This window comes from Populus trichocarpa, chromosome 19 (genome assembly GCF_000002775.5).
Source record: "Populus trichocarpa isolate Nisqually-1 chromosome 19, P.trichocarpa_v4.1, whole genome shotgun sequence".
Classification (NCBI taxonomy): domain Eukaryota; kingdom Viridiplantae; phylum Streptophyta; class Magnoliopsida; order Malpighiales; family Salicaceae; genus Populus; species Populus trichocarpa.
The window spans coordinates 9,962,051-9,974,134 of record NC_037303.2 but is presented as its reverse complement, the minus strand read 5'-3'; the positions used below and the strand labels follow the sequence as shown (position 1 = coordinate 9,974,134).

The 12,084-nt window shown below is 39.6% G+C and overlaps 1 protein-coding gene and 1 long non-coding RNA gene across 4 annotated transcripts in view; one reads left to right on the top strand and one right to left on the bottom strand.

The window, feature by feature from the left end:
- LOC7459246 (uncharacterized) overlaps positions 1-12,084 on the bottom strand; it is a 105,638-nt gene that overhangs the window by 12,867 nt on the left and 80,687 nt on the right. The gene's annotated exons all lie outside the window — the stretch shown is intronic.
- The window catches only part of LOC18108327 (MDIS1-interacting receptor like kinase 2), a 106,335-nt gene that overhangs the window by 17,508 nt on the left and 76,743 nt on the right, over positions 1-12,084 (top strand). Inside the window, exons 2-3 of one of the 3 annotated variants that reach the window (XM_052449425.1) lie at positions 2,456-3,520; positions 3,659-4,123. The exons of the other annotated variants lie outside the window; for them this stretch is intronic. Coding sequence (XP_052305385.1) covers positions 2,456-3,520; positions 3,659-4,035 — 1,442 coding nt within the window. The 3' untranslated portion in view covers positions 4,036-4,123. Of the gene's footprint in view, positions 1-2,455; positions 3,521-3,658; positions 4,124-12,084 lie in introns of those variants that run through there. 3 annotated transcript variants of the gene reach the window in all.

Here is a 12,084-nt window from a genome sequence, read left to right as displayed (position 1 = left end):
CTTTCCAGTTAATGTCGCAAAAGATGATATGGAAAGGGGATAGAAAGTTGAGATGCAATTTTATCAGAAATTAGTAAGCCGTGTCAAGCACGAGAGCAATCATAGTTTTATTGAACAATTCAATTCACTTATTCAGTAGCTTTATTACTTATTCCTTACGAGCGATATGTTTTAAATTTTTAAATCAGATTAATATTCTTTTGAATCGTTATATATATATTTAAGACTTAAAAAATTCACTAATGTGTCTCTACATGTAATTTGATCTTTTTCTCCATTTCATGGTCTTTTTAAATTTATTTTATTTCTTTATATGAAATAGTAAAAGGGAAAAAAAAGATAAGATGGAAAATTTAATGAGAAAAAAGGGATTGATTTATAATTTACTCTAAGAACAAATTGGGATCAATTTGGCTAAGAAAAAAAATATTAAAGACTGAATCTAAAATATTAAAAAAAAATTAATTTTTATAAAATAATTGATCAGTCACATAAAAATAAAAATATTTCTCTTTCTATTAGTTGAAAAAATGGCACAGTCCTAGGCAAACTTAATTTTTTATCTTTGTGTCTTGGGCTAATTGAATGACGAGGTCCAATTTTTTTTATTTGAAATGACCTTTCATTATAGAAATTAGTAAATATAAGAAGAGAAAATATTTTGTATAAAAAAATACAATTAAATTTAAGTAGTTCGTGTTTGAAAATAATAATAAATTTATTTATTTAAATTTCACTAGCCTAGTTAATTTCAACTTAATTAGAGAAGAGATGTAATAATCAATGATTTCAAAAAAAAAAACAATTCCAATTAATCATGTTTTCCTGCCTATAAATAATACCTCTCCATGGAAGAGCCGAATCTACCATAGCAAACCATATCCTTTGTCTCTTGAAAAACACACCATGACGACGTCCTTACTAAACAAACCATTCTTCTCCTTCTTTCTCCACATCCTGTTTTTGCTCCTTCACATATTCAACTCTTCTTCTTTCTTTGCTTTAGCTGAACACACTTCCTCCCCAACTTCACTATTTGGTAATAATAATACAGAAGCTGAGGCTCTTCTCCAATGGAAAGCCAGTCTTGACAACCAAAGCCAATCTCTCCTTTCTTCTTGGGTCGGCATCAGCCCTTGCATTAACTGGATTGGAATCACCTGTGACAATTCTGGAAGCGTCACCAATTTGACACTTGAAAGTTTTGGTTTGAGAGGTACGCTTTATGATTTCAACTTCTCATCCTTCCCCAATCTTTTTTGGCTTGACCTTCAAAAGAATTCTCTTTCTGGAACCATCCCACGTGAATTTGGAAAATTAAGAAATTTATCTTACCTTGATCTTTCTATTAACCACCTCTCTGGTCCCATCCCTTCTTCTATTGGAAACATGACCATGCTCACTGTTTTAGCACTATCTCATAATAATCTCACTGGTTCCATCCCTTCTTTTATTGGAAACTTCACAAGCCTATCCGGACTCTATCTTTGGAGTAACAAACTCTCTGGTTCCATTCCTCAAGAAATTGGGTTGCTAGAGTCTCTCAATATTCTTGACTTGGCAGATAATGTTTTAACTGGTAGAATCCCTTATTCCATTGGAAAATTAAGAAATTTATTTTTCCTTGGTCTTTCTATGAACCAACTCTCTGGTCTCATCCCTTCTTCTATTAAAAACTTGACAAGTGTTTCTGAGTTCTATCTTGAAAAAAACAAACTCTCTAGTCCTATTCCTCAGGAAATTGGGTTGCTAGAGTCTCTCCATGTACTTGCCTTGGCAGGTAACAAATTTCACGGCCCATTGCCCTCAGAGATGAACAATCTCACCCATTTGCATGGTTTGGCTTTGGATGGCAACGAATTCACGGGTCATTTGCCAGTAGATTTATGCCATGGAGGAGTATTGAAAATCTTTACTGCTTCCTACAACTACTTCTCAGGCTCAATCCCGGAAAGCTTGAAAAACTGTACTGGTTTATACCGAGTAAGGCTTGATCGTAATCAGTTAACAGGAAATATTTCTGAGGTTTTTGGTATCTATCCACATCTGAATTATATTGATTTGAGTTACAATAATTTTTATGGCGAGCTTTCTTCAAAATGGGGAGATTGTCGTAACATGACAAGCCTTCAAATCTCAAAAAATAATGTTTCTGGTGAGATACCACCAGAGCTTGGGAAGGCTACTCAATTGCACTTGATAGATCTGTCATCAAATCAGTTAAAAGGAGGCATCCCAAAAGATTTAGGGGGTTTGAAGTTGTTGTTCAAGCTTATTCTTAACAACAACCATCTTTCAGGTGCCATTCCCTTAGATATTAAGATGCTTTCCAATCTTCAAATCCTTAATTTAGCATCTAATAATCTGAGTGGATTGATTCCAAAACAACTTGGGGAATTCTTGAATTTACTGTTGCTGAACCTCAGCGGTAATAAATTTAGAGAAAGCATTCCAGGTGAGATAGGCTTTCTACTTTCTCTTCAAGATCTTGATCTTAGCTGCAATTTCCTAACTCGAGATATACCGCGGGAACTTGGGCAACTGCAGAAGTTGGAAACTCTGAATGTCTCCCACAACATGCTTTCTGGACGGATTCCGAGCACTTTCAAAGACATGCTAAGCTTAACAACTGTGGATATCTCATCCAATAAGCTACAAGGCCCCATTCCCGATATCAAAGCCTTCCACAACGCTTCATTTGAGGCATTAAGGGATAATATGGGTATATGTGGCAACGCCAGTGGTCTGAAGCCGTGCAATCTTCCAACAAGCAGCAAAACTGTTAAGAGAAAGAGCAACAAGCTTGTGGTTTTGATTGTACTCCCTCTTTTAGGAAGCTTGCTTTTAGTGTTTGTTGTGCTTGGAGCTTTATCCATTCTCTGCAAAAGAGCTAGGAAGAGAAACACTGAGCCAGAAAATGAACAAGATCGAAACATATTCACGATATTGGGCCATGATGGGAAGAAGTTCTATGAGAATATCGTTGAAGCTACAGAGGAATTCAACTCCAACTACTGCATTGGCGAAGGAGGATATGGAACTGTTTATAAAGCAGTGATGCCAACAGAACAAGTGGTCGCTGTGAAGAAACTTCACCGGTCACAAACAGAAAAGTTGTCCGATTTTAAGGCTTTTGAAAAGGAAGTTTGCGTGTTGGCAAATATTCGACATCGAAATATTGTGAAAATGTATGGATTTTGCTCACATGCAAAGCATTCTTTTTTGGTTTACGAGTTCATAGAAAGAGGAAGCTTGAGAAAGATTATAACCAGTGAGGAACAAGCAATTGAGTTCGATTGGACGAAAAGGCTAAACGTTGTGAAAGGGGTGGGTGGAGCTTTATCCTATCTACACCATTCTTGCTCTCCTCCGATCATTCATCGAGACATTACCAGCAATAATATCCTTGTGGACTTGGAATATGAAGCACACGTCTCCGACTTTGGCACCGCTAGACTGTTGATGCCTGACTCATCCAATTGGACCTCATTTGCAGGTACCTTTGGATATACTGCTCCAGGTAAGTAGCTTTATTTCAACGTTAAGTTACTAATGCGTAATAGTGAAGATAATATAGTGTTTTTTCAGCTTTTATTATAAGGTCTTTTCTTTCAACTATTTGATAAAAAAACCATGCATAATCATGTTTTTTTGGCAGAGCTAGCTTACACAATGAAGGTGACTGAAAAATGCGATGTCTATAGCTTCGGAGTGGTAACAATGGAGGTGATGACAGGAAGGCACCCCGGCGATCTCATTTCAGCACTCTTATCACCAGGATCTTCGTCATCATCATCGATGCCACCGATTGCTCAACATGCACTATTGAAGGATGTGTTAGACCAACGCATCTCGCTTCCTAAAAAAGGAGCAGCAGAGGGCGTTGTCCACATGATGAAAATTACACTTGCATGCTTGCATCCCAATCCCCAATCTCGGCCTACAATGGAAAAAATTTCTTTCGAGCTTACAACTAAGTGGCCTCCACTGCCTCAGGCATTCGGCACAATAAGTTTGGGAGATCTCTTCTCATAGAGTATAGCTACTTCTATTCGATTATCAATTGGAACAATAATTATCTGTAATATGAATTTTATCATCGAACTTTTTTTCTTTCAAATTATGTTGGCACTGTTTTATGCGTTAGAATTTGTTTTCTTTGCATGAAGGGTTTGAGAACATTATTTTGATTCTAAATTGAAGATCAATACACTACGGAATGAAATTTTAAGTTATCGCTGAAACAATTAAAAGAACAATGAAAAAAAAAAAAAAGAGCTTCAGTATCCAATGAATTTCCAACTTGATGTTGAATTTTCTAATGAAATGAATTTCCATCATTTCATTAGAAAATTCAAACCCAAAGAACATGATAACAGTCTATATAGACTATCGATAAAGGCTACCATTCAACCATGATGAGAGGATTGAAGCTTCAATAATACCATTCAATGTATTATTAACCCGCTTTAGAATGCAGAACACTATAATACTCTTAATATTTTTTTAAAAAATTAATATTAACCCGCTGTAGAACGCATAACACCTCTCCCCTCCCCTTGATCGAATAAGTAACTGCTCTACATGGTATTTGATAGGCCACTTCGAAGAGCTGCACCCTCTCCCCTCCCCTTGCTCGAATAAGTAACTGCTCTACATGGTACCTCACATTCCCATTAGATACTTTCCATGCGAGCTGTTTTTGTATGATTTTATTACTAGGTGGGTCAAATCTTTCGTTCGGACATGCCCTGAAATGTTAGAAAAAATCCATGCTGGATCTCTTTTTTGGGGCTAAATCTGACGACCACCTCCTATCTTATTTCTTAAGACTTGTAGGCATACCACGTCGCATTCCAGATTATTCAAATGCTTATGCTGGATGAAATGTTTCTCCAAGTCCTCCTACGTATTTCTTAGGGACTTCTAGGAGAGAGACATGAAGAGAAGGAAAAATCAGGGTCTGAAAGAATCTCTCTACATGGTTTGCAAACGTACTGTCAATGGTTGTGACTGGGACTTCACAGAAGATCCTTATGAGAATGTCATACGGGAGCTGATATGTGACATGCCATGGAATGGTTTGCAGCTATCTGCTGCTGCTTCAGAGTTCAGTTACCATACAAACACTAAAGCTTGATCGAGTTGGAAAGCCAAGAGGGTTTTGATCTCTCTTTGTGGTCTTTTCAGCCTTTTATTTTTCTAAAGTATTTGCGTACGGATTAACTTTTTCAATGCTAAGCACAAGAAAAGAAACATTTCAAATTTACCAACCAGACAGGAAACATGTAAAAAGACAGTACCTAGCATTGCATTACCATAGCATGAAACTTCAAATACTATCACATACAGATCTTACAAGCTCAGGACTCGAGTACAGTTTTCTACTTTCTCTTCAAGATCTTGATCTTAGCTGCAAGATCTTGATCTTAGCTAAGATCTTGATCTACTTTCTCTTCAAGATCTTGATCTTAGCTGCAATTTCCTGACTCGAGAGATACCGAGGCAACTTGGGCAACTGCAAAGGTTGGAAACTCTGAATGTCTCACACAACATGCTTTCTGGACGGATTCCGAGCACTTTCAAAGACATGTTAAGCTTAACAACTGTGGATATCTCATCCAATAAGCTACAAGGCCCCATTCCCGATATCAAAGCCTTCCACAACGCTTCGTTTGAGGCATTAAGGGATAATATGGGTATATGTGGCAACGCCAGTGGTCTAAAGCCGTGCAATCTTCCAACAAGCAGCAAAACTGTTAAGAGAAAGAGCAACAAGCTTGTGCTTTTGATTGTACTCCCTCTTTTAGGAAGCTTGCTTTTAGTGTTTGTTGTGATTGGAGCTTTATTCATTCTCTGGAAAAGAGCTAGGAAGAGAAACACTGAGCCAGAAAATGAACAAGATCGAAACATATTCACGATATTGGGCCATGATGGGAAGAAGTTGTATAAGAATATCGTTGAAGCTACAGAGGAATTCAACTCCAACTACTGCATTGGTGAAGGAGGATATGGAACTGTTTATAAAGCAGTGATGCCAACAGAACAGGTGGTTGCTGTGAAGAAACTTCACAAGTCACAAACAGAAAAGTTGTCCGATTTTAATGCTTTTGAAAAGGAAGTTCGCGTGTTGGCAAATATTCGACATCAAAATATTGTGAAAATGCATGGATTTTGCTCACATGCAAAGCATTCTTTTTTGGTTTATGAGTTCGTTGAAAGAGGAAGCTTGAGAAAGATTATAAGCAGTGAGGAACAAGCAATTGAGTTCGATTGGATGAGAAGGCTAAACGTTGTGAAAGGGATGGGTGGAGCTTTATCCTATCTACACCATTCTGTTGTATTAAACTCAATCCATCTAGAAGGTCAAGGAAGGCAGCCACCAGCTGTCACCGCCCAGCCACCAACCGCCCAGCCGCCATCCGCCAGCCACCAGTTGTTTGCCGCCACAGCCGCCAGCCGCCTTCACACTTGAAGGTTGAATTATCTTGTTTTGAATTTGTGTATAAATAGCAAGCTAAGCTTATGTTATTGTGTGTGGAGAGAGTAGAGAGAAACACTAGAGAGAAAGAGAGAGGGCGTGTATTGTTAAGCTTTTGTGTTGGTAAGCTATTTGTTTCTTGAAATAAAACAGTGTGTTTTATCCCCTCCGAGTGTTTCAAAGCCACCACAAGTGGTTTCTCCCACCAACAATTGGTATCAGAGCCCCGTTCGTCAGAAAAACAGAAGTGTTTTTGGGAGATATCCGAATTTTCAAAGTTGTCAAAAACACGTTTTGATCATTCCACCGTGTAGATCTCATCCATACGAACTCACTACCGCAAATATCAGCTCAATCGGACACCGGGGTGAGCCACACGCGCCGCCTGAAGATCCGGTGACTGTAGCCCAGTCGCACCCACGCGCGCCAGAGGAAGAAGACGAGTGACGTCCACGCGCGCCATATTTGAGCCGTTTAAGCCGCGCCGAGCCGAGCCGCAAGCCAAGTCTCCAGCCGCGCCGAAGAATATTCCCAAGAATATTCCCTTTTCAAGCCTAGCCGCTAAGCCAAGCCGCTATTAGCCGAAGCCGAGCCGATAGAATATTCCACAGAATATTCCCGGTTCAACCCAGCGAACCGCCCGTCGCCCAGAATTGGTTTTTTGACCGGTTCAACCATTTTCGGACCTGATTTCTACAAAGTCAGACCGGTTCCCGACTATTGCGACCATTCTGGATCGATCTACAGTGTCGGTTTTGCCAAATTCAACTCCTAGAAGGAGATATAGTCATTAAAAGAGCAAAATGACTACAAAAAGTACACAAACACTCATCCCGAAGCTGACCAAAGACAACTATGATAGTTGGTGCATCAGATTAAAGGCATTTCTTGGTTCACAAGAGTGTTTGGAGATTGTACACTATGGTTATGATGAACCAGAGTCTAAAGAAGAAGAAGATGCTTTACAAGAGGCACAGAAGCAAGCCCTGAAAGTCAACAGAAAGAAGGACAACAAAGCAAAGACCATCATCTACCAAGGTCTTGATGAAGATACATTCGAGATCATAGCTTCCGCTGAAACATCACATGATATATGGGAGGCTCTCCAACAAAAATACAAAGGTGCTGACAGAATCAAGAAGATTCGTCTTCAATCTTTGCGAGGTGAATTTGAGTTATTGCAAATGAAGTCCTCAGAATCTATTTCTGATTATCACACAAGGATTATGGTGATAGTCAATCAGATGAGGAGAAATGGAGAAGCCATCGTCGATTCTCGAATTACTGAGAAAATTTTGAGATCCCTAGATCCAAAATTTGATTTTGTTGTTGTCGCTATTGAAGAGTCCAAGGAAGTGGACAAGTTGACAGTTGATGAGCTTATGAGTTCTTTGCAAGCTCATGAGCAGAAGATTGTAAAGCGAAATGGAGATAAGGCAATTGAGCATGCCTTACAAGCAAAGTTGTCGCTCAAAGACAGATATGAGCAAGGGGAGACTTCAACAAGTGGATATACCACTCAAGCAAGAAGTCAACAATCCAGAGGAGGATTTCAGCAATTCCAAGGAAGAGGATCTTGGAATACAAGCTTTAGAGGAAGAGGTGGTAGAAACACCACTAGAGGAGGTCGAGGACAACAAGCATTCACTCCTAGAGGAAGAGGAGGCGGTTACAATAACCGTGACAAGAGGAATATCCAATGTTATAGTTGCAATCAATTTGGGCACTATAGCACTGAATGCAGAAGGAAAGCTCCGTTGGAGATACGTGAGCAAGCCAACTATGCAGAGAAGGATGACAGAGAAGAAGCTGCATTTCTTGTCCAACAAGAACTTGGCGAGAAACAAGAGAATATGTGGTATCTAGATACTGGAGCCAGCAATCACATGTGCGGCTACCGAGAGTTATTTAGTGATCTAGATGAGACCAAGCAAGGTCTAGTTACTTTTGGAGATACCACAAAGGTTCCGTTCAAAGGTAAAGGCAGCATCCCAATCAAGTTGAAGAACGGCGATTCCAGCTACATCGCCAATGTTTATTATGTCCCAGCCATAAAGCAGAACCTGATCAGCTTAGGTCAACTTTTGGAGAGAGGATATACTTTTTACTCGAAGAATTGTCATCTGACAATTAGAGACAACAATTGGAGATTAATGACCTATGTGAAAATGTCCAAGAATAGGATGTTTCCTTTGAACATCCAGTATGATGCAGCAAGGTGTTTGAGTGCCATCACCAACAGTGAAGAATGGCTCTGGCACCTGAGGCTTGGACATCTGAATTTCACGAGCTTGAAGATGCTAGCAAGCAAGAAGATGGTCAAAGGTTTGCCTCACATTGATCATCCAGATGAAGTCTGTGAAAGTTGTGTCCTCAGCAAACATCACAGATCCAGTTTTGCCAAAGAAGTCAACTGGAAAGCAAAGAGGCCACTAGAGTTAGTACACACAGATGTGTGTGGCCCAATAACGCCTATGTCGACTGGACAAAATAGGTACTTCCTCACTTTTATTGATGATTTTAGTAGAAAGACGTGGATATACTTTCTGAAGAGGAAGTCAGAAGTATTCAATTGTTTTAAAGATTTTAAAGCAATTGTGGAGAAGCAAAGTGGCTACATGATCAGAACAGTGAGATCTGATCAAGGTGGAGAATATACAGCAAATGACTTTGAAGCCTATTGTACACAACAAGGCATCAGACATCAGACAACACCAGCTTATACACCACAGCTGAATGGTGTAGCTGAAAGGAAGAATCGCACGATTCTTGACATGGCAAGAAGTCTGCTCAAAGCAAAGAAGTTGCCCAAGCAATACTGGGCTGAAGCTGTATCATGTGCAGTGTATCTACTGAATCGCTGCCCAACCAGAAGTTTGCAAGGAGTCATTCCAGAAGAAGCATGGAGTGGTCACAAACCAAGTGTTACTCATCTACGAGTCTTTGGTTGTGTGGCATATGCAAAGATCCCAGATGCAAGAAGGAGAAAACTCGATGATAAAAGCGAGAGATGCATCTTTGTGGGATATGGTGAAAGAAGGATGGGATACAAGCTGTATAATCCCATCACGAAGAAGGTGATTATGAGTAGAGATGTTATCTTTGAAGAAGATAAATCTTGGGAATGGACTGATAATAAAGAAGCAGTCAGATGGATCAACATTGATTTGATCCTTGAAGGTGAAGAAGTACCAATAGTACTTGTCGAAGAACCGATTGTACCAGCAGCTGAACCACAAAGTCCGGTGATTATACCAACAGCTGAACCACAAAGTCCGGTACACAGATTCCCTGTATTCAACAGGAGGAACACACCAGGAGCATCATCATCAACACCAGCAGCAGCATCCTCGTCAGAAGAACCAAGAAGGATGAGAAATCTTGACGAGTTGTACGATGCCACGCAAGTCATCGAAGATACAACTCTATTTTGTTTCTTTGCAGATAATGACCCACTTAGCTTCAACAAAGCTATCACAGAAGAGAAGATAGAAGCAATGGATGAAGAAATGCATGCCATTGAGAAGAATGATACCTGGAAGCTGACTTATCCACCAGAAAGCAAGAAAGCAATAGGTGTCAAATGGGTCTATAAGACAAAGAAGAATGCAAAAGAAAAAGTGCAAAAAATACAAAGCCATTGAAGAGGGAAACATTTATCAAAATGAAGTTCATGCTTGGCATGACATCCCTCGATTGAGTTTAAAGGGGAGATTTGTTGTATTAAACTCAATCCATCTAGAAGGTCAAGGAAGGCAGCCACCAGCTGTCACCGCCCAGCCACCAACCGCCCAGCCGCCATCCGCCAGCCACCAGTTGTTTGCCGCCACAGCCGCCAGCCGCCTTCACACTTGAAGGTTGAATTATCTTGTTTTGAATTTGTGTATAAATAGCAAGCTAAGCTTATGTTATTGTGTGTGGAGAGAGTAGAGAGAAACACTAGAGAGAAAGAGAGAGGGCGTGTATTGTTAAGCTTTTGTGTTTGTAAGCTATTTGTTTCTTGAAATAAAACAGTGTGTTTTATCCCCTCCGAGTGTTTCAAAGCCACCACAAGTGGTTTCTCCCACCAACACATTCTTGCTCTCCTCCGATCATTCATCGAGACATTACCAGCAATAATATCCTTCTGGACTTGGAATATGAAGCACACATCTCCGATTTTGGCACAGCTAGACTGTTGATGCCTGACTCGTCCAATTGGACCTCATTTGCAGGTACTTTTGGCTATACGGCTCCAGGTGCGTAGCTTCATTTCAACATTAAGTTACTATTGTGTAATAGTGAAGATAATATATAGTGTTTTTTCAGCTTTTATTATAAAGTGTTTTCTTTCAACTATTTGATAAAAAACCATGTATAATCTTTTTTTTTTTTTTGGCAGAGCTAGCTTACACAATGAAAGTGACTGAAAAATGCGATATCTATAGCTTCGGAGTGGTAACAATGGAGGTGATGACAGGAAGGCACCCTGGCGATCTCATTTCAGCATTCTTATCACCAGGATGTTCTTCATCATCGTCGATGCCACCGATTGCTCAACATACACCACTGAAGGATGTGTTAGACCACCGCATATCGCTTCCTGAAAAAGCAGCAGCAGAGGGCGTTGTACACATGATGAAAATTGCACTTGCATGCTTGCATCCCAATCCCCAATCTCGGCCTACAATGGAAAAAATTTCTTTCGAGCTTACAACTAAGTGGCCTCCACTGCCTAAGGCATTTTGCACAATAAGTTTGGGAGATCTCTTAATCTCATAGAGTATAGCTACTTCTTTTCAATTATCAATTGGAACAATAATTTTTTGTAATATGAATTTAATCATCGAACTTTTTTTCTTTCGAACTTTTTTTCTCATATAGTATATTATGGTATAGCTAATCACATGTAATGACAAATTACAGCCAAATTATTAAAAGCATAGATTAAGAAAGGATGCCTAATCAGTCCCTCATAATTGTTAAAATGAGGAATGGGCGGTGTAATCTCAACCAATCCAGCAACTGATCTTTGTTGCCAGTCTGTCTTTATTACAAAGTCCAACCCAGAGCATGCCCTATCTGTCAAGAGAAGCTAAACAATCAAAAGATGGTTTTCCCATGCGGGCACGTCACTTGCTGTAAATGTGAGTTTTACCTGTTTTCCATTTCATGATTCTTCAACTTCCTAAAATCCATTCATGAAATAGTTATGGTGTTAGAACAACAAACATTCAGTTTACCGACTTTAGAACTGGCTCTCTCGTGTGAATTTAATACAACAAACATTGATAAAATGAAGCAAATGACCCAATAGGCATCCCAAACAGAACAAACCAAACAATCCTACATCTGGAATCTGGATCCAGCTAAAACTGGGCATCCAACCTTCTAAGCCAATAATAGTAGCCAGTAGGTGCAAAGGCCGATGCATGATAAGAAACCATCTTATAAGTTAAAAGTTAGGAGAGACCATGGCAATTTTTCTACCTTGATATGATGGGTCAACTGCATTCACAGTTAATGAATACTTTGTCCTAGCATCCTTGATCCACCAGTTCCTCAGACTTCTCTCTTTCATGTGTGTGTGAGTGCGGCACACATGATTGCTTGCATGCATGTAC